Source organism: Rhinoraja longicauda, chromosome 44, assembly GCF_053455715.1.
Source record: "Rhinoraja longicauda isolate Sanriku21f chromosome 44, sRhiLon1.1, whole genome shotgun sequence".
NCBI classification, from domain to species: domain Eukaryota; kingdom Metazoa; phylum Chordata; class Chondrichthyes; order Rajiformes; family Arhynchobatidae; genus Rhinoraja; species Rhinoraja longicauda.
The window spans coordinates 5,273,003-5,294,637 of NC_135996.1; the positions used below are offsets into that span (position 1 = coordinate 5,273,003).

The following is a 21,635-nucleotide window of genomic DNA, read 5'->3' on the forward strand; positions in this document are numbered from 1 at the left end:
GCGCTTGTCTGTACGTTCTCCCCGTGACCCGCGTGGGTTTTCTCCAAGATCTTCGTTTTCCTCCCACACTCCAAAGACGTGCAGGTTTGTAGGTTAATTGGCTTGGTAAATGTAAAAAAATTGTCCTTAATGAGTGTAGGATGGTGTTAGTGTGCGGGGATCGCTGGTCGGCGCGGACCCGGTGGGCCGAAAGGGCCTGTTTCCGCGCTGTATCTCCAAACTAAACTAAACTCCAGAGACGTGCAGGTTTGTGGGTTAATTGGCCCGGTATAAATGTAAATCGTCCCGAGTGTGTGTGGGATAGTGGTAGTGTGCGGGGATCGCTGGTCGGTCGGGACGAAGGGCCTGTTTCCGGCTGTACGTCTAAGCTAAGCTAAACTCTCGTACTGAGTCTGAGGAGCCAAGAGGAGCGACCTACAGGAAACATGTTCCCAATGTTGGGGGAGTCCAGAACCAGGGGCCACACAGTTTAAGAATAAGGGGTCGGCCATTTAGAACGGAGATGAGGAAGAACTTTTTCACTCAGAGAGTTGTGAATCTGTGGAATTCTCTGCCTCAGAAGGCAGTGGAGGCCAATTCCCTGGATGCTTTCAAGAGAGAGCTAGATAGAGCTCTTAAGGATAGCGGAGTCAGGGGGTATGGGGAGAGGGCAGGAACGGGGTACTGATTGTGGATGATCAGCCATGATCACATTGAATGGCGGTGCTGGCTCGAAGGGCCGAAAGGCCACCTCCTGCACCTATTGTCTCTTGTCTTTGGAGTGCGGGAGGAAACCGAAGATCTCGGAGAAAACCCACGCAGGTCACGGGGGGAGAGCGTACAAACTCCGTACGGACAGCGCCCGTAGTCGCGATGGAACCCGGGTCTCCGGCGCCGCGTGCGCTGTAAGGGGGCGACTCTACTGCTGCGCCATCTTTAGGAGGAGCGCCCCGCGACGTTGTCCTTCCCGACTGAGCGCCTCTTGTCTCCCCGGCAGGCCGTCTGGGAGGTGGAGCGGGTGCCGCTCTGGATCAAGCCCTACAAGATCCTGGTGATCTCGGCGGACAGCGGCATGATCGAGCCGGTGGTGAACGCCGTGTCCCTCCACCAGATCAAGAAGCAGTCGCAGCTGTCCCTCCTCGACTACTTCCTGCAGGAACACGGCATCTACACCACCGAGGAGTTCCTCTCCGCCCAGCGCAACTTTGTGCAGAGCTGTGCCGGCTACTGCTTGATCTGCTACCTCCTGCAGGTCAAGGACAGGTAAGGACTCTCCGTCTCACCTGTGTGAAGGTGAGCCTGACACAATGATCTTATCGAAACGTATAAGATTATTAAGGGGTTGGACACGTTAGAGGCAGGAAACATGTTCCCAATGTTGGGGGGAGCCCAGAACAAGGGGCCACACAGTTTAAGAATAAGGGGTCGGCCATTTAGAACGGAAACTTTTTCAGTCAGAGAGTTGTGAATCTGTGGAATTCTCTGCCTCAGAAGGCAGTGGAGGCAAATTCTCTGAATGCATTCAAGAGAGAGCTGGATAGAGCTCTTAAGGATAGCGGAGTCAGGGGGTACGGGGAGAAGGCAGGAACGGGGTGCTGATTGAGAATGATCAGCCATGATCACATTGAATGGCGGTGCTGGCTCGAAGGGCCGAATGGCCTCCTCCTGCACCTATTGTCTATTGTATTACTCGCTGTCTGTGCAATACTGACCGGCCGTTCTTTACAGGCACAATGGCAACATCCTGCTGGACTCTGAGGGTCACATCATCCACATTGACTTCGGTTTCATCCTCTCCAGCTCCCCCCGAAATCTGGGCTTCGAGACGTCTGCTTTCAAACTCACCAGCGAATTCGTTGACGTAAGTCTCACAGTCGTACTGCGCGGAACCGTCTCATGCATGCTGACCAAATAGTCCACCCTCGCGCTGGTCTTGTTTCCATCCGCACCTCTCCTACCCAGGTGCCTCTCCTATCCATGTTTAGTTTAGAGATGCAGCGCGGAAACAGGCAGGGAAAAATGTTGGTCTGATTAGTACGGGTGTCAGGGATTAAACGGCGGGCAAGAGAATGGGGTTGAGAGGGAAAGATGGATCAGACATGCGGAGTATACTTAGTTTAGTTTAGAGATACAGTGTGGAAACAATAGATAATAGACAATAGGTGCAGGAGGAGGCCATTCGGCCTTTCGAGGCAGCACCGCCATTCAATGTGATCATGGCTGATCATCCACAATCAGTACCCCGTTCCTGCCTTCTCCCCATACCCCCTGACTCCGCTATCCTTAAGAGCTCTATCCAGCTCTCTCTTGAATGCATTCAGAGAATTGGCCTCCACTGCCTTCTGAGGCAGAGAATTCCACTGAAAAGTTTTTCCTCATCTCAGTTCTAAATGGCCTACCCCTTATTCTTAAACTGTGGCCCCTTGTTCTGGACTCCCCCAACATTGGGAACATGTTTCCTGCCTCTAACGTGTCCAACCCTTTAATAATCTTATACGTTTCGATAAGATCTCCTCTCATCCTTCTAAATTCCAGTGTATACAAGCCTAGTCTCTCCAGTCTTTCAACGTATGATAGTCCCGCCATTCCGGGAATTAACCTAGTAAACCTACGCTGCACGCCCTCAATAGCAAGAATATCCTTCCTCAAATTTGGAGAGGCAGGCGTGGATGATCAGCCGTGATGGCAATGAATGGCGGTACTGGCTCGAAGGGGCAAATGGCCTCCTCCTGCACCTGTTTTCTATGTTTCTAGGCCCTCTGGCCCACCGAGACCGCACCGACCAACGATCCCCGCACACTAACACTATCCCGCACACATGCACAAAAGCACACGAAATCACACTCACGCACACACGCAAAAACACATGCATGCATGCACAAAACACCAGGCATGTTAATTTTCCGCGGATTTCCACGTTTTTAAAATCCGTTTTCCGCGCTTTTTGCATGATTTCCGTGTTTTTCACTTTGCCAAATAAACGGAGAAATCGGATCGAAAAAAAGAAAGAAAAATAAATAAACGATGTGTAGACTTGTAAATGAACACTAGGGTTCCGCTAGAGGTCGCTAGGGGTTCCGCGAGAAATCCCCCCCCCGCGCGCCCTGGAAGTCTCCCCGAAAATGTGACACCCAGGCTGGGCAAGGCAGCCAATCCCGACCCCATCGGGACTTCCACGGCCGATCGGTGGGTTGAATTTGCAACCTGCGGCCGGGTCTCTGGAACTCCAGCCCAGCTGGAGCCGGCACATCTATCCCCATCGCCGAGCGACTTCCTTGGCCGGCTGGATAAACCAGCAAAGCTCTGGAACCAAGAGTGCCAGAAAGTCAGTGGTGGAACTGTAATGAGTAAATATTACATTTAAGTGCAAGATTATATAGGCCATTTAGAACGGAGATGAGGAAGAACTTTTTCAGTCAGAGAGTGGTGAAGGTGTGGAATTCTCTGCCTCAGAAGGCAGTGGAGGCCAGTTCGTTGGATGCTTTCAAGAAAGAGCTGGATAGAGCTCTTAAGGATAGCGGAGTGAGGGGGTATGGGGAGAAGGCAGGAACGGGGTACTGATTGAGAGTGATCAGCCATGATCGCATTGAATGGCGGTGCTGGCTCGAAGGGCTGAATGGCCTACTCCTGCACCTATTGTCTATTGTCTATTGTCTATATAACTAAATTAATTAAGACAGGGTTAAAATATAAAACACAGCAGAAAAGCCAATTACCACTTTTTGGGCTGATTATCAATTAATGTGCGAATTTACTTCAAAATGTTATTAGTGCACAGTGACATATTCACATTATAATAATAATAATAATGCATTACATTTATATAGCGCTTTTCTAACACTCAAAGACGCTTTACAAGGTTTACTAAAACATAAAAGAAAATAAATAGATAAATGAGTAAACGAAGAGAAAAGGAAAAAGAAGGTGAGGTATCGGTCAGTGATTGAAGGCAGTGCTGAACAGACATTTTGTAATGTCTGTTTTTAGTTTGAAGCGCACTAAAAGAGGCTTGAAATGGGTAATTTTGTGTGTAATTTTTTTTTTTTTTCCAATTTTTGGACCCCCGTTGTACAATCGCTCGGCTCTTTTCCGCTTTTTTGACCTCACTCACATGCCTGAAACAAAATCGTGCACACATACACAAAAGACACACACACACAAAATCACACGCACATGCACAAAAACACGTAGCGCAGCGGTAGAGTTGCTGCTTTACAGCGAATGCAGCGCCGGAGACTCAGGTTCGATCCTGACTACGGGTGCTGCACTGTAAGGAGTTTGTACGTTCTCCCCGTGACCTGCGTGGGTTTTCTCCGAGATCTTCGGTTTCCTCCCACACTCCAAAGACGTACAGGTATGTAGGTTAATTGGCTGGGTAAATGTAAAAATTGTCCCTAGTGGGTGTAGGATAGTGTTAATGTGCGGGGATCACTGGGCGGCACGGACTTGGTGGGCCGAAAAGGCCTGTTTCCGGCTGTATATATATGATATGATATGCACACGTACACAAAACGCAGGCACTAAAACTCGCACACACGTGCACAAAAACGCACTCGCACATGCGCAAGAAAGAAATGAGTTCCGCGTGCCAACAGACAGACCCTAGCTGTGTGAGACTGGTATGTTTTTCCGTTAGTCCAGAGCGTTAATTGATCAGGTGCTGTGTAGGAAAATAACTGCAGATGCTGGTACAAATCGAAGGTATCACAAAATGCTGGCCCACCGGAAATTGGAGGAATGGCCTTTCTGTCATGGGCCTCCTCCAGTGCCATAGTGAGGCCCACCGGAAATTGGAGGAACAGCACCTCATATTTCGCCTGGGCAGCTTGCAGCCCAGCGGTATGAACATCGACTTCTCCAACTTTAGTCAAGTCAATTTTATTTGTATAGCACATTTAAAAACAACCCACGTTGACCAAAGTGCTGTACATCTGATTAGGTATTAATTTTTTTTTTAATGAAACATACAGTAGCACGCAAACTTTAGATAGTTCCACTGTCCCTCTCTTCCCCTCCCCCTTCCCAGTTCTCCCTCTATCTTCCTGTCTCCACCTATATCCTCCCTTTGTCCCGCCCCCCTGACATCAGTCTGAAGAAGGGTCTCGACCCGAAACGTCACCCGTTCCTTCTCTCCTGAGATGCTGCCTGACCTGCTGAGTTACTCCAGCATTTTGTGAAATAAATACCTTCGATTTGTACCAGCATCTGCAGTTATTTTCTTACAAAATGCTGGAGTAACTCAGCGGGTCAGGCAGCATCTAGGAGAGAGGGAATGGGTGACGTTTCGGGTCGAGACCCTTCTTCAGACTGTGCCTGACTAACAGAGAGGACTCTTTCCGTCCGTAGGTGATGGGAGGCCCTGATGGGGACATGTTCAACTACTACAAGATGCTGATGCTACAGGGCTTGATCGCGGCACGGAAGCATATGGACAAGGTGGCACAGATCGTGGAGATCATGCAGCAAGGTGAGAGGGGCAAGTCTTCCCCCCCCCCCCTTTTGTCAGGAGCTCCATCTTCCCTCTCCCGCTCCGTCTTTGGGAAGAGATGGGTGGTGCCGAGGTCGAGACGACGGCCGATCTGTTGTAACTAACAGCAACTCAGCGGGTCGGGCAGCATCTCTGGAGAGAAGGAATGGGCGACGCTTCGGGTCGAGACCCTTCTGCACACCCGTCTCTGTATCCTTCGTTGTAGCTAACAATGATCTACTCCGCATTTTTCTTTGAGCTCCATCCCCTCGTTTTCACACCTGACAACAGACAATAGGTGCAGGAGGAGGCCATTCGGCCCTTCGAGCCGGCACCGCCATTCAATGCGATCATGGCTGATCATTCTCAATCAGTACCCCGTTCCTGCCTTCTCCCCATACCCCCTGACTCCGCTATCCTTAAGAGCTCTATCTAGCTCTCTCTTGAATGCATTCAGAGAATTGGCCTCCACTGCCTTCTGAGGCAGAGAATTCCACAGATTCACAACTCTCTGACTGAAAAAGTTTTTCCTCATCTCAGTTCTAAATGGCCTACCCCTTATTCTTAAACTGTGGCCCCTTGTTCTGGACTCCCCCAACATTGGGAACATGTTTCCTGCCTCTAACGTGTCCAACCCCTTAATAATCTTATACGTTTCAATAAGATCCCCTCTCATCCTTCTAAATTCCAGTGAATACAAGCCTAGTCGCTCCAGTCTTTCAACATATGACTGGGAATTCCGGGAATTAACCTAGTAAACCTATGCTGCACGCCCTCAATAGCATGAATATCCTTCCTCAAATTTGGAGACCAAAACTGCACACAGTACTCCAGGTGCGGTCTCACTAGGGCCCTGTACAACTGTAGAAGGACCTCTTTGCTCCTATACTCAACTCCTCTTGTTATGACGTGTCCAACCCCTTAATAATCTTATACATTTCGATAAGATCTCTCTCTTGAATGCATCTTCCTTCCTCACACTTCCTTATTTCTGCGTCTCCCTCTACCCCAGACTGATCAGTCTGAGGAAGGGTCTCAACCCTAAACGTCACCCATTCCTTCTCTCCCGAGATGCTGCCCGACCCGCTGAGTTACTCCGGCATTTTGTGTCCACCTTCGATTTAAACCAGTGGTGCTTTCCCACACAAACTAAACTCGGACGCTGTTGTTCCTGATTCCGCAGGCTCGCAGCTTCCGTGTTTCCACGGCTCGGGAACGATCCGGCACCTGAAGGAGAGGTTCCACATGAACCTGACGGAGGAGCAGCTCCAGGGGCTGGTGGAGCAGATGGTGGAGGGCAGCATGCGGTCACTCACCACCAAACTCTACGACGGCTTCCAGTACCTCACCAACGGCATCATGTGAACGCCTCACCCTCCCGCCCCACCCACCCACCGGCTCAGGGCAGGGAGGGACGCACTGCGGGGGAGAGAGGTGGGGAGATATGGGGAGAGAGAGAGAGATGGGGAGACAGACGGGGAGAGGTGGAGATAGAGAGAGGGGGAGATAGAGAGAGGGGGAGATAGAGAGAGGTGGGGAGAGATGGAGAGAGGTGGGGGGAGATGGAGAAAGATGGGGAGAGAGATGTGGAGAGGTGGAGATAGGGAGATGGAGAGAGAGGGGGGTGATGGAGGATTGGCAGTGGGAGAAAGATGGGGAGGTGGAGAGAGGGGAGATGGAGAGAGAGAGTTGGAGAGTGATAGGGGAGGTGGGGAGAGATGGAGAGAGGGGGAGGTGGAGAGAGAGGGGAAGATAGAGAGAGGTGGGGGGAGAGGGAGAAAGATGGGGAGAGAGATGTGGAGAGGGGGAGATAGGGAGATGGGGAGAGAGGGGGGTGATGGAGGATTGGCACTGGGAGAAAGATGGGGGTTAGTTGGAAAAGATGGGAGAGAAGATGGAGAGAGGGAGAGTCCCAACCTCTCGGACCAAGGGCAAGTCTCATCGCTTCCGGACCCGAAACACGATTGGATGTGGGCCTCTTCGCCGCCGACGCGGTTTGCCACGGGAACGCCTGCGGCCAAGGACGGCGGAGGCGGAAGCGGTGGCGCGCTTCTCCTCGACCTCGGCCTCCGCCCGAGGGAATCGCGTCGCCTCTGAACTCCTCTGCCGAGCCCGAGCCCACCCCAAACCAAACCCTCACTTGCTTTCGAGATCCCCTTCCTTCCCCCCCCCCCCCCCCTCTTCATCTTGAACGAGAGCCTTTGCATCAAAACCAGAGGATGGACATCCCCACACGGAAAGAAGGCCGATCAAATCTTGCAGCGACCTCTTCAGAACAAGGGGCAAGGAGTATTCCTGGAAACCATCTCCTGGCTAATGTTCATTCCTCAACATCCGTCAACCATATGTATATATATATACACACACATACGCAATTATAAAAAAAGTCTAGACTATCCCGTCTTTACAACGTTGTAATATTTGGGACTTTGCTCAAATTCGATGCGCTCTATTTCGTCCGTTTGCGGCAAGTGAACTGAGAGACGTCGGACTTGACCCCCCATGGGGCGGAACGAGAAGACTCCTGCGTCTAAATTCCCGCCGGGAGGCCGGTGTCCTTTCCCGGAGCACCGGACGATTCGGACGAGAAACGAACGCGTCTCGCTAATCGAACGTCGTTGACGAGGAGATGTTGACTTGGACCAACTCGCGTTTCCCGAGTCTCTCACCGATTCCAACTCGGCTGCTCAGAACCACCCCTCACGAGCTCCCTTCTGTTTGTCTTTTGTGTGTGTGATCCGCGTGTCGGTACCTATTAATTCGGTCGCTTATCTCTCCTCGTCTTATCGGTAAACAGGGTGGAATCGGGAGCGTGGAAAATTTCTGTCTTTTATTATTTTTCCCCTCTCCGCGTTAACAACTGTGACTGTATTCAAAATGGCCGCGAAACAACTGCGGGGCGTCGCTACGGTGACTGTTGAGAAGCAAGTCCATCTTCTCGGACAGAGAGCCGAGCGAGTTTTGTTCAGAGGAGCCAGTTTGGTCGTTTACCGTCTCCCCCCCCCATTTTGTTTTTTGCACTTTCTCATTCAATGAAGTTTCCCTCCCCGCCCACGTACGTTTGCCGTCGACACGCTACAAGGAGACCAGCTTCTGTCTTGTCGCGCCCAAACCTGAAATGGAGTCAACGGCCGCCCCCACCCCCGCTGATCCGCCATTTTGTCCTGGTGAGAAACAGCGATGTTGTGCGTCCCGCACTGCAGGCTGTCAACTTGGGAGTGGGATTATGTGTGTTCTCCATCGCACTTTCAACTGGAGTATCGCCCTCTCCACCCCCCAGCTTTGATTCCCCTCTATTGTTTGCCGGAGGTGAGGTAGTGCTTCAGTTAGCCTTGGCCGTTTTCGGAGGTTAAAAAGGATTTAAAAGAAAAACTGACCGTTATGTGGGTAGGTAGGAATTGCAGATGCATCTGCTTACAGATTGCCCAGTGAAACGGTCAGTGAGAACATGGGGAACTTACCCGTGTTCGTGCTAGACACAAAATGCCGGAGTAACTCAGCGGGTCGGGCAGATACGTGTCTGGACCCAAAAAGTCAGGTATCTATCTATGTTCTCCAGAGATGCTGGCTGACCCGCTGAGTTACTCCAGCACTTTGTGTCAGAGCCATTTTCTGATCTCGGACCTGTTGCAACCTTGGCTGTTCAACTGTTTTTTCCTTCCTCGGTCCCCCCCAACCCCATCCTACTCCCTGCCCCCCTGTTGGGGCGGGCAAGGGACGGCCTAGGAAGGAACTGCAGACGCTGGTTTACACCGAAGTCAGACTCAAAGTGCTGGAGTAACTCAGCAGGTCAGGCAGCATCTCTGGAGGAAAGGAATAGGTGACGTTTCGGGTCGAGACCCTCCTTCAGTCTGAGAGTCAGGGGAATGGGGGGATCTCTCGTTTTCACACCTTACCCTTCCATATCTCTTTGCCTCCCTCTCCCCCGACTCTCAGCCTGAAGAAGGGTCTCGGCCCGAAACGTCACCTAATCCATCTCTCCGGAGATGCTGCCCGGCCCGCTGCTGAGTTGCCCCAGCATTTTGTTATCTGTCTTCGGTGTTAACCCAGCTTCTACAGTTCCTTCCCACACATTACCTTCCAGGTACACAGCTAGAAAAATGATCCATTCTCCGTCAGTCATGCATGGTGCGCGGATATGCACGCCGAGCTGTATGCGTTTGCCGATCAAGGCAGCCGTGCAGCTCGGTGCATGCACACTGCCACATGCCGGTCACGACTTTAATGCACCAGTGGTGTGGTACACCTACGCATGCACACGCGCATGCACACATACATATACAGGCACATACACACAGGCACGTGCACAGACGCACACACACGGAAATGCGCAGATGCACAAACAGGCACATGCACAGATGTACACACAGGCACATGCACAGACAGGCACATGCGCGTAGACACACACACACACACAGGCACATGTAGAGACGCACACACGGGCATATGCACAAATGTACAGGCACATGTGCGCAGACACACACACACACACAGGCACATGCACAGACGCGCGCGCACACACAGGCAGATGCACACACAGGCACACGCACAGACGCACACACATGCGCGCACACACACGGGCACATGCAGAGGCACACGGGCACATGCACAGATACAAACATGCAGACACACATGGGCACATGCACAGACACACACGGGCACATGCAGAGGCACACACTCTGAATCTAACTCACCCTGTTCCCGGCTCTGGGAGTGTGTGATGGGACGGTGTAGAGCGAGCCCACTCTGAATCTAACTAGTACTGTTCCCTGCTCTGAGAGTGTGTATCTAACTTGTACTGTTCCCGGCTCTGGGAGTGTGTGATGGGACGATGTAGAGGGAGCCCACTCTGAATCTAACTAGTACTGTTCCCTGTTCTGGGAGTGTGTATCTAACTCGCCCTGTTCTGGGAGTGTGTGGCAAAACGGTGTGGGGGCGAGCCTGTATATCCAACTTGTACTATTCCCTGTGTAGGGAAAAAAAACTGCAGATGATGCTGGTTGAAATCGAAGGTAGACACAAAACGCTGGAGTAACTCAACGGGTCGGGCAGCATCTCTGGAGAGAAGGAATGAGTGACGTTTCTGGTCGAGACGTTTCGGGGTCTGAAGAAGGGTCTCGACCCGAAACGTCGCCCGTTCCTTCTCTCCCGAGATGCTGCCCGACCCGCTGAGTTACTCCAGCATTTTGTGTCTGCCTTTGTGCTGTTCCCTGTTCTGGGAGTGTGTGGAGGGAGTCCACTCTGAACCCAACTTGTGCTGTTCCCTGCTCTGGGACGGTGTGGAGCGAGCCTCCCATCAAATTTGCGTTGTCCAGGGCAGTGTGTGAAAGGGGAACTGTGTTCCTGCTCTGTGAGGTTTGAAGAAGAGGCATCCAGGCAGTGAATTCAACGGGTACCAGGGAGTTTGTCGAACCTTTCGCTCACTGTGAATTGCGAGACTTGGACGTATCTCACTGTGAAGTGTCTCCGTTTGTCCTTTTTCTATTCGAGCCGGGTTCCTCCCCCCCCCCCAAACTCCAAGCCCTCTGTGTGGGAAGGGTCAAACCGGAGACGGACATAATATGCCGGAGTAACTCAGCGGGACGGGCAGCATCTCCGGAGAGAAGGAACGGGCGACGTTTCGGGTCGAGAGACCCTTCTTCAGACTTTGATCTCTCGTTTCCAAACCTTGCCCCTTCCCATATCTCTATGTTGCCCCCCCTCTGACACTCTGTCTGAAGAAGGGTCTTGACCCGAAACGTCGCCCGGAGATGCTGCCCGTCCCGCTTAGTTACTCCCAGCATCTTGTGCCCGTCCATGGAACCTCTAGCAGTGTCCCTTCCCCCACCACCACTTCACGCCCCAATTCCAGATCCAACCTCCCCCCTCCTGACCTGTGGCGAAGGCATCCATTTCTAACCTTCACCCTACCTATCTACGTTCAACCTCTCACCCCCATGATTATTCACCCCCTCTCCTCCCTAACCAGTCGGCAAACTAAGGGGTGGGAGAGGAGTTGAGACAATGGCGATGGAATCAATTCTCTCCCACTGTCTCCAGTTCAATGGATGGCTCACAATCCCAATCTGCCGTGTTGGTTTATTTAAGTGAACGAGAAGGAGCTTTGTACATAGTATAAAACTGTATTTAAATTGCCCTTTTATATATACATATACATACATATATATATATATATATATAAGCAATGCACGGTTTTGAAATTTAGTTTTGGTTGTAAATCCGAAACTAAATTCTCTCAAGACTTGCTGTTGAAGTGAGGACTGGACTTAAAGCAGCATTTTGGCTGTATCTGTATCTCCACCGTTTATTGCTCGCTGTACAGTTTACGCTCCTATCTGAATAACCATTTTGTATTCACAGGTTTGTTTTCCTTCTCCCCCCCCCCCCCCCCCCACACACTTTTTTTTTCTTCTTAAATCTTGTGTTGTATATGTTGTTGTCTCGTGACTAATTAAAAGACCTCCAGTAAAATCGAGACACGCTCTGGGTTTCTTGTTTCAATAGACAATGGGTGCAGGAGGAGGCCATTCAGCCCTTCGAGCCAGCACCGCCATTCAATGTGATCATGGCTGATCATTCTCAATCAGTACCCCGTTCCTGCCCTCTCCCCATATCCCCTGACTCTATTTAAGGGTCTCGACCCGAAACGTCACCCATTCCTTCTCTCCTGAGATGCTGCCTGACCTGCTGAGTTACTCCAGCATTTTGTGAATAAATCGATTTGTACCAGCATCTGCAGTTATTTTCTTATACCCCCTGACTCTATCATTCTTTCTAACTCTCTTGAAAACTCTCTTGAGAGCTCTCTCTCGAGCTCTATCTAACTCTCTCTTGAAAACTCTCTAGCTCTATCTATTGAGCTTTCTCAAGCTCTATCTAGCTCTCTTGAAAACATTCAGTGAATTGGCCTCCACTGCCTTCTGAGGCAGAGAGTTCCACAGATTCACAACTCTGGGTGAAAAGGTTTTTCCTCATCTCCGTTCTAAATGGCCGACCCCTTATTCTTAAACTGTGTGTGGCCCCTTGTTCTGGACTCCCCCAACATTGGGAACATGTTTCCTGCCCCTAGCGTGTCCAATCCCTTAATAATCTTGTATGTTTCAATAAGATCCCCTCTCATCCTTCTAAATTCCAGCGTATACAAGTCCAGTCTTCCGACGTACGACAGTTCCACCATCCCGGGGATTAACCTGTTGAACCTATGCTGCACTGCCTCAATAGCAAGAATGTCCTTCCTCAAATTTGGAGACCAAAGCTGCACACAGTACTCCAGGTGCGGTCTCACTAGGGTCCTGTACAACTGCAGACAGGGTGGCACAGCACAGGGTCAGGCCCTTCGGCCCACAATGTCTGTGCCAAACATGATGCCAAGACCATCTCTTATCTACCCGCCCACAATCTCTATTCCCTGCAAACCCATACACCGATGAGCGAAAACATTCTGACCACTGACAGGCGAAGTGAATCACATTGATTATCTTGTTACAATGGCACCTGTCAAGTGGTGGGATATATTAGGCAGCAAGTAAACAATCAGTTCTTGAAGTTGACGTGTTGGATGCAGGAGAAATGAGCAGGAGTAAAGACCTGAGCGACTTCGACAAGGGCCAAATTGTTCTGGCCAGACGACTGGGTCAGAGCATCTCTGAAACGGCAAGGCTTGTGGGGTGCTCCCGGTCAGCAGTGGTGAGTACCGACCGACCGACAGTGGTCCGAGGAGGGACAAACCACAAACCGGCCACAGACAGGGTGTTGGGCGCCCAAGGCTCATCGATGCGCGAGGGCAACGAAGGCGATCCCGTCTGGTCCGAACCGACAGAAGGTCGACTGTGGCACAAAAGTCACGGAAAATGTTAATGGTGGTCACGGGAGGAATGTGTCACAACACACAGTGCATCGCACCCTGCTGCGTATGGGGCTGCACACGGAGGACCAACAGCATATTCGGCAGGTGGTCATAATGATTTGGCTTATCAGGTCATAATGTTTTGGCTGATCGGTGTATATAAAAAAAAGTTTCCCCACACATCTTTAAACATTAGAAATGAGGAACTGCAGATGCTGGTCCAGACGAAAAAACAAAAAGTGCTGGAGTAACTCAGCAGGTCCGGCAGCATCTCTGGAGAACATGGATAGGTGACTTTTCGGGTTGGGACCCTTCTTCAGACTGAAGTTGTCTTGACCTCTGAAGAAGGGTCCTGACCCGAAATGTCACCTATCCATGTTCTCCAGAGACGCTGCCTGACCCCCTGAGTTACTCCAGCACTCTGTGAAGCGTCACCTATCCATGTTCTCCAGAGATGCTGCCTGACCCGCTGAGTTTCTCCAGCACTCTGTGTCCTTTTAAACTTTGCCCCTCTCACCTTAAAGTCATGTCCTCTTAATAGTATTTTTCAATTTTTTTTTGAGATTTAGAGATACAGCGCGGAAACAGGCCCTTCGGCCCACCGGGTCCGCGCCGCCCAGCGATCCCCGCACATTAACACTATCCTACACACCCTAGGGACAATTTTTACATTTGCCCAGCCAATTAACCTACATACCTGTACGTCTTTGGAGTGTGGGCGGAAACCGAAGATCTCGGAGAAAACCCACGCAGGTCACGGGGAGAACGTACAAACTCCGTACAGACGGCGCCCGTAGTCAGGATCGAACCTGAGTCTCCGGCGCTGCATTCGCTGTAAGGCAGCAACTCTACCGCTGCGCCACCGTGCCGCCCTATTTGATTTACTTTTCCATCCTGAGAAAAAGGTTCTGAATGTCTACCATATCTGTGCCTCTTATAACTTAACGTGGTTTCCCCTCAACCTCCGGCGCTCCAGAGAAAACAATTCAAGTCTGTCCAACCTCTCCCTGTAACTGGAACCCTCTAATCCAGGCAACACACTGGTAAACATCAGAGAGACACAAAGTACTGGAGTAACTAGGTCAGGCAAGCATCTCTGGAGAAAAAGGAATCGGTGACGTTTCGGGTCAGGCCCCAACAGACCCATTCCTTCTCTCCAGGAAGGACGTCCTTGCTATTGAGGCAGCGCAGCGTAGGTTCACCAGGTTAATCCCCGTGATGGCGGGACTGTCATATGAGGAAAGATTGGAAAGACTGGGCTTGTATTCACTGGAATATAGAAGGATGAGAGGGGGATCTTATAGAGACGTATAAAATTGTAAAAGGACTGGACAAGCTAGATGCAGGAAAAGTGTTCCCAATGTTGGGGGAGTCCAGAACCAGGGGCCACACACAGTCTAAGAATAAAGGGGAGGCCATTTAAAACTGAGGTGAGAAGAAACTTTTTCACCCAGAGTTGTGAATTTGCGGAATTCTCTGCCACAGAGGGCAGTGGAGGCCGATTCACTGGATGAATTTAAAAGAGAGTTAGATAGGGGCTAGCGGAATCAAGGGATGTGGGGAGAAGGCAGGCACAGGTTACTGATTGTGGATGATCACAATGAATGGCGGTGCTGGCTCGAAGGGCCAAATGGCCTCCTCCTGCACCTATTTTCTACGTTTCATAGAAAATAGGTGCAGGAGTAGGCCATTCGAGCCTGCACCGCCATTCAGTATGATCATGGCTGATCATCCAACTCAGTATCCCGTACCTACCTTCTCTCCATACCCCCTGATCCCTTTAGCCACAAGGGCCACATCTAACTCCCTCTTAAATATAGCCAATGAACTGGCCTCAACTACCCTCTGTGGCAGAGAATTCCACAGACTCACCACTCTCTGTGTGAAAAAAAACGTTCTCATCTCGGTCCTAAAAGACTTCCCCCTTATCCTTAAACTGTGACCCCTGGTTCTGGACTTCCCCAACATCGGGAACAATCTTCCTGTTTCAGTCTAACCTCTCCCTGTAGCTAATCCAGTCAGCACACTGGTAAACCTCAGATGGACACAAAGTGCTGGAGTAACTCAGCGGGTCAGGCAGCATCTCCGGAGAAAAAGGAATAGGTGACGTTTCAGGTCGGGACCCTTGGTCGGGATCTCTCCAGGGATGCTGCCTGTCCCGCTGAGTTACTCCAGCTTTTTGTGTCAATCTTTAGTTCGCACTAGTTCTATGGAATGCCAATTGCACACTAACTACTCCCTGCACACTAGGGGCCAATTTGCATAGACCCCCCCCCCAAACCTGGGATGGACACAAAATGCTGGAGTCTATGGACTAAACCAGCATCCCCAGTTCTTTGTTTTCCCCATTCTGGTGAACCTTCTCTACACCCTTTCCAAAGCCTACACATCCACACTGTAAATTCCTGATGTTGTAGACAATAGGTGCAGGAGGAGGCCATTCGGCCCTTCGAGCCAGCACCGCCGTTCACCGTGATCATGGCTGATCATGCACAATCAGTACCCCGTTCCTGCCTTCTCCCCATACCCCCTGACTCCGCTATCCTTAAGAGCTCTATCTAGCTCTCTCTTGAAAACATCCAGTAAATTGGCCTCCACTGCCCTCTGAGGCAGAGAATTCCACAGATTCACAACTCTCTGACTGAAAAAGTTTTTCCTCATCCCCGTTCTAAATGGCCTACCCCTTATTCTTAAACTGTGTGTGGCCCCCTGATTCTGGACTCCCCCAACATCGGGAACATGTTGCCTGCCTCTAACGTGTCCAACCCCTTAACAATCTTATACGTTTCGATAAGATCCCCTCTCATCCTTCTAAATTCCAGCGTATGTATACAAGTCCAGTCGCTCCAGTCTTTCAACGTACGACAATCCCGCCATCCCGGGAATTCAGCGGCCTTAGAGCAGTTTGGAAAAGCGGAGTACCATTCAGCCACTATCCCACACACACACACACACACACACTAGGGACAATTTACAATCTTTACAGAAGCCAATTAACCTACAAATCTGAGGTAGGCACAAAATGCTGGAGTAACTCAGCGGGTCAGGCTGCATCTCTGGAGAGAAGGAATGGGCGGCGTTTTCGGGTCGAGACCCTTCTTCAGTCTGAAGAAGGGTCTCGACCCGAAACGTCACCCATTCCTTCTCTCCCGAGATGCTGCCTGACCTGCTGAAGAAGGGTGAGAAGGAAATGCAGATGCTGGCTTAAGCCGAAGATAGACACAAAATGCTGGAGTAACTCAGCGGGTCGGGCAGCATCTCTGGAAAGAAGGAATGGGTGACGTTTCGGGTCGAGACCCACCTCCAGACTAATCCCTTTAGAGATGCTGCTTGTCCCGCTGAGTTACTCCAACATTTTATGTCTACCTCCGATTTTAAACCAGCATCTGCAGTTTTTTTTTCCCTACGCGGCCTACAAACCTGCACGTCTTTGGAGTGCGGGAGGAAACCCACAAGGGGAGAGCGTGCAAACTCCATGCGTACAGCACCTGAGGTCGGGATCGAACCGGGGTCTCTGTCGCTGTGAGGCAGCAACTCGAACGTTGTCCCGTGACGCTGCGTTTCCCCCTAGTGGAGGAGGTCTGAATTTCCACTACACGTGACTCCAAATTTTACCCACATAAAACGCTTGGGTATAGATACAGCAGAGAAACTGACCTGCCAGAGGAGTAAGTCCATGTCAAATGCCAACCACTGAACCCTATTTTATCAAAGCACTTGTTTTGTGTGGAAAAAAGGGCGTCCGTACCCAAGAGAGATCCAAAGAGAGAAGGCAGATTATTATCTGAATGGTGTCAGGTTAGGAAAAGGGGACGTACAACGAGATCTGGGTGTCCTAGTGCATCAGTCACTGAAAGGAAGCATGCAGGTACAGCAGGCAGTGAAGAAAGCCAATGGCACGTTGGCCTTCATAACAAGAGGAATTGAGTATAGGAGCAAAGAGGTCCTTCTGCAGTTGTACAGGGCCCTAGTGAGACCACACCTGGAGTACTGTGTGCAGTTTTGGTCTCCAAATTTGGGGAAGGATATTCTTGCTATTGAGGGCGTGCAGCGTAGGTTTACTAGGTTAATTCCCTGAATGGCAGGACTGTCGTATGTTGAAAGGCTGGAGCGACTAGGCTTGTATACACTGGAATTTAGAAGGATGAAAGGGGATCTTATCGAAACGTATAAGATTATTAAGGGGTTGGACACGTTAGAGGCAGGAAACATGTTCCCAATGTTGGGGGAGTCCAGAACAAGGGGCCACAGTTTAAGAATAAGGGGTAGGCCATTTAGAACGGAGATGAGGAAAAACTTTTTCAGTTGCGAATCTGTGGAATTCTCTGCCTCAGAAGGCAGTGGAGGCCAATTCTCTGAATGCATTCAAGAGAGAGCTAGATAGAGCTCTTAAGGACAGCGGAGTCAGGGGGTATGGGGAGAAGGCAGGAACGGGGTACTGATTGAGAATGATCAGCCATGATCACATTGAATGGCGGTGCGTACAGGCTCGAAGGGCCGAATGGCATCCTCCTGCACCTATTGTCTATTGACTTGGTCTCGTGGGCGGTGGAAGAAGAGCTCCACGTCATGGCGGACCCGGAACTCGTTGATGTGGGGGCGGAGGGGAACAAAGGTGAGGCCTCTGCTGAGGACAGACCGTTCGGTGTCTGAAAGGGGGAGGTCAGGGGGGGGGGGGGTTATGGTGAACACCCGGTAAATGTGGGGGTCGGGTGAAGGCAGGGGGGCAGGCGGAGGTGGAGGGGATGTATGGTGAGGGGGTGGTGGGTTGACAGAGCAGAGGGAGGGGGCATGAGGACCGATGTGGGGAGTAGTTAGGGTTGCCGGGCTAGAAGGGGAAGGGGAAACCATTGTTCTGCTGAGCCTGGGAGCCCCTTACAGTTGAGGTCTACACCGCATCTGCGCCCGGGACGAGGTGTTTCACACCAGGGCATCAGAGATGTCCTCGTTCTTCAGGAAACGGGGCTTCCCCTCTTCCATTACAGATGAGGCTCTCACTAGGGTCTCTTCTACATCCCGCAGCTCCGCTCTTGCTCCCCCCCCCCCCCCCATTCGTAACAAGGACAGAATCCCCCCTCGCTCTCACCTTCCACCCCACCAGCCAGCGGATCCAACATATCATCCGCCAACATTTCCGTCACCTCCAACAGAACCCCACCACTGGCCACATCTTCCCATCCCCTCCCCTCTCTGCGTTCCGCAGAGACCGTTCCCTCCGTAACTTCCCTGGTCCACTCGTCCCTTCCTACCCAAACCACCCCATCCCCGGGCACTTTCCCCTGCAACCGCAGGAGATGCAACACCTGTCCCTTTACCTCCCCTCTCAACTCCATCCAAGGACCCAAACAGTCTTTCCAGGTGAGACAGAGATTCACCTGCACCTCCTCCAACCTCATCTATTGTATCCGCTGCTCCAGATGTCAACTTATTTACATCGGCGAAACCAAACGCAGGCTCGGCGATCGTTTCGCTCAACACCTTCGCTCAGTCCGCCTTAACCAACCTGATCTCCTGGTGGCTCAGCACTTCAACTCCCCCTCCCACTCCCAGTCTGACCTTTCTGTCATGGGCCTCCTCCAGTGCCATAGTGAGGCCCACCGCAAATTGGAGGAACAGCACCTCATATTTCGCTTGGGCAGCTTGCAGCCCAGCGGTATGAACATTGACTTCACCAGCTTTAGATAGTTCCTCTGTCCCTCTCTTCCCCCTCCATCTTCCCAGTTCTCCCTCTATCTTCCTGTCTCCACCTATATCCTTCCTTTGTCCCGCCCCCCTGACATCAGTCTGAAGAAGGGTCTCGACCCGAAACGTCACCCATTCCTTCTCTCCCGAGATGCTGCCTGACCCGCTGAGTTACTCCAGCATTTTGTGAATAAATAGGGTCGACTTGGTCTAGTGTTTACTGAAATGTAGAAGGATGAGAGGGAACCTTATGGAAACATATAAATTTATTAAGAGTTTGGACAGGCTAGATGCAGGAACAATGTTCCCCTTGTTGGGTGGAGTCCAGAACCAGGGGTTTTGGATTGGCAGATGGTTGGAGAAAGGGAAAAGATGGAAAAACATAGAAAATAGGTGCAGGAGGAGGCCATTCGGCCCTTCGAGCCAGCACCGCCATTCAATACGATCATGGCTGACCATCCACAATCAGTACCCCGTTCCTGCTTTGTCCCCATACCCCTTGATTCCGTTAGCCCTAATTCTCTGCCTCAGGAGGCAGTGGAGGCCAATTCTCTGGGTGCTTTCAAGAGAGAGTTAGATGGAGCTCTTAATGATAGGGGGTATGGGGAGAAGGCAGGAACGGAGTACTGATTGTGGATGATCAGCCATGATCACATTGAATGGCGGTGCTGGCTCGAAGGGCCGAATGGCCTCCTCCTGCAACTATTGTCTATTGTCTCTCTTGAAACCATCCAGTGAATCGGCCTCCACTGCCTTCTGTGGCAGAGAATTCCACAGATAAGCATCTGGCTGAAATTGTTTTTCCTCATCTCAGTCCGAAATGGCCCACCCCTTACTCTTAAACCTTGTGACCCCTGGTTCCAGACTTCCCCCCGACAAGGGGAACATTTTTCCTGATTCTAGCCTGTCCAATCCTTCGAGATCCTAAGATCCCCTCTCATCCTTCTAAATTCCAGTGAGTACCAGCCCAGTCATGATCACATTGAATGGCGGTGCTGGCTCGAAGGGCCGAATGGCCTTCTCCTGCACCTATTTTCTATTGTCTATTGTCAGTCGATCCATTCTACTGAAAAGGAACAGGTGACGTTTTGGGATGGAAGAATCCTTCTTCAGACTGAAAGATGGAGGGGTGAGGTGGGGGGGGGGGAAACTCGAGGTGAGAAAAGGACAGAACAAAACTGAGCCGGCCCACAGATTACCTCAGGAAGGGTGGGGTCCATAATGGCCCGTTGTTGGTTTTGAAAGAGGAGATAACAACAGGGTTACATTATGCAACTAATTGGGCAATACGGGTGGTGGAGAAAGGCGGGGGTGGGGGATGGGAAGGAATTCAGGAGTTACTCGAAATGAGAAAAAATCAGTCTCAAGAAGGGTCTCGACCCGAAACGTCACCCATTCCTTTTCTCCAGAGATGCTGCCCGTCCCGCTGAGTTACTCCAGCATTTTGTGTCCATCGTCGATGTAAACCAGCATCTGTCGTTCCTTCCTGCACATCAGAATGCCTCAGGTGAGTGAGTTTGTGTGTGCGTGTGTCTGTGTGTGGTGTGTGTGTGTGTGTCTGTGTGTATGTGCTTGTATGTGTGTGTGTGTGCGTGCGTCTCTGTGTGCGTGTGTCTGTGTGTGCGTGCGGTGTGTCTGTGTGTGCATATGTCTGTGTGCGGTGTGTGTGTGTGCATGAGCACGTGTGTGTGCGCGTTTGTGTGTGTGTGCGTGCGTGCGTGTCTGTGCGCGTGTCTGTGTGTGCGTGCCTCTGTGTGCGTGTGTCTGTGTGTGTCTGCGTGTGTGTGCGTATGTGGGCGTGCATGTGAGTGTGCGCGCGCGCGCGTTTGTGTGCGTGTACTCGCATGTGTGTATGCTTGCATCTCTGTGTATAAATGTGTGTGCGTCTGTGCGTGTGTCTGTATATGTGTGTGTGTGTATCTGTGTGTGTACTCGTATGTGTGTATGCGTGCATCTGTGTGCGTGTGTGACCGTGTTTGTGTGTGTGTACTTGTATGTGTGTGTGTGCATCTGTGTGTGCGTGCATCTGTGTGTGTGTGTGCGCGTGTATGTGTGTGGGCATGTGTGTGTGTGTGTCTCTGTATATGTGTGTGTGTGTATCTGTGTGCGTGCGTCTATGTGTGTGTGTGTGCACGTGTGTGTGTGTGTGTGGGCATGTGTGTGTGTGAGTGTCTCTGTATATGTGTGTGTGTGTGTGTATCTGTGCGTCTCTGTATAAGTGTATGTGTGTGTGTACCTGTGTGTGTGTACTCGTATGTGTGTATGCGTGCATCTGTGTGCGTATGTGTGAGCATGTGTGTGTGTGTACTTGCATGTGTGTGTGCGTGCATCTGTGTGTGCGTATCTGTGTGTGTGCGTCTATGTGTGTGTGTGTGTGTATCTGTGTGTGCGTGACTGTATGTGTGTGTGTGTGCGCGCGTTTGTGTGTGTGTACTTGTATGTGTGTGTGCGTGCATCTGTGTATAAATGTGTGTGCGTCTGTGCGTGTGTCTATATGTGCGTGCGTCTATGTGTGTGTGTGCATCTGTGTGCGTGTGTGTGTGTGACCGTGTTTGTGTGTGTGTACTTGTATGTGTGTGTGTGCGTGCATCTGTGTGTGTGTGTACTTGTATGTGTGTGTCTGTGTGCGTGTGTGTGTGTGTGTCTCTGTATATGTGTGTG

General features: G+C 51.1%; 1 protein-coding gene across 1 annotated transcript in view; it reads left to right on the forward strand.

Moving 5' to 3' along the window:
* The window catches only part of pi4kb (phosphatidylinositol 4-kinase, catalytic, beta), a 76,022-nt gene extending 69,111 nt beyond the window's left edge, over nt 1-6,911 (forward strand). The window contains 4 exon segments of the mRNA XM_078431830.1: nt 977-1,242; nt 1,708-1,840; nt 5,326-5,446; nt 6,630-6,911. Of these exon segments, the coding sequence (XP_078287956.1) occupies nt 977-1,242; nt 1,708-1,840; nt 5,326-5,446; nt 6,630-6,811 (702 nt within the window). The 3' untranslated portion in view covers nt 6,812-6,911.
* The last annotated feature ends 14,724 nt before the right edge of the window (nt 6,912-21,635 follow it).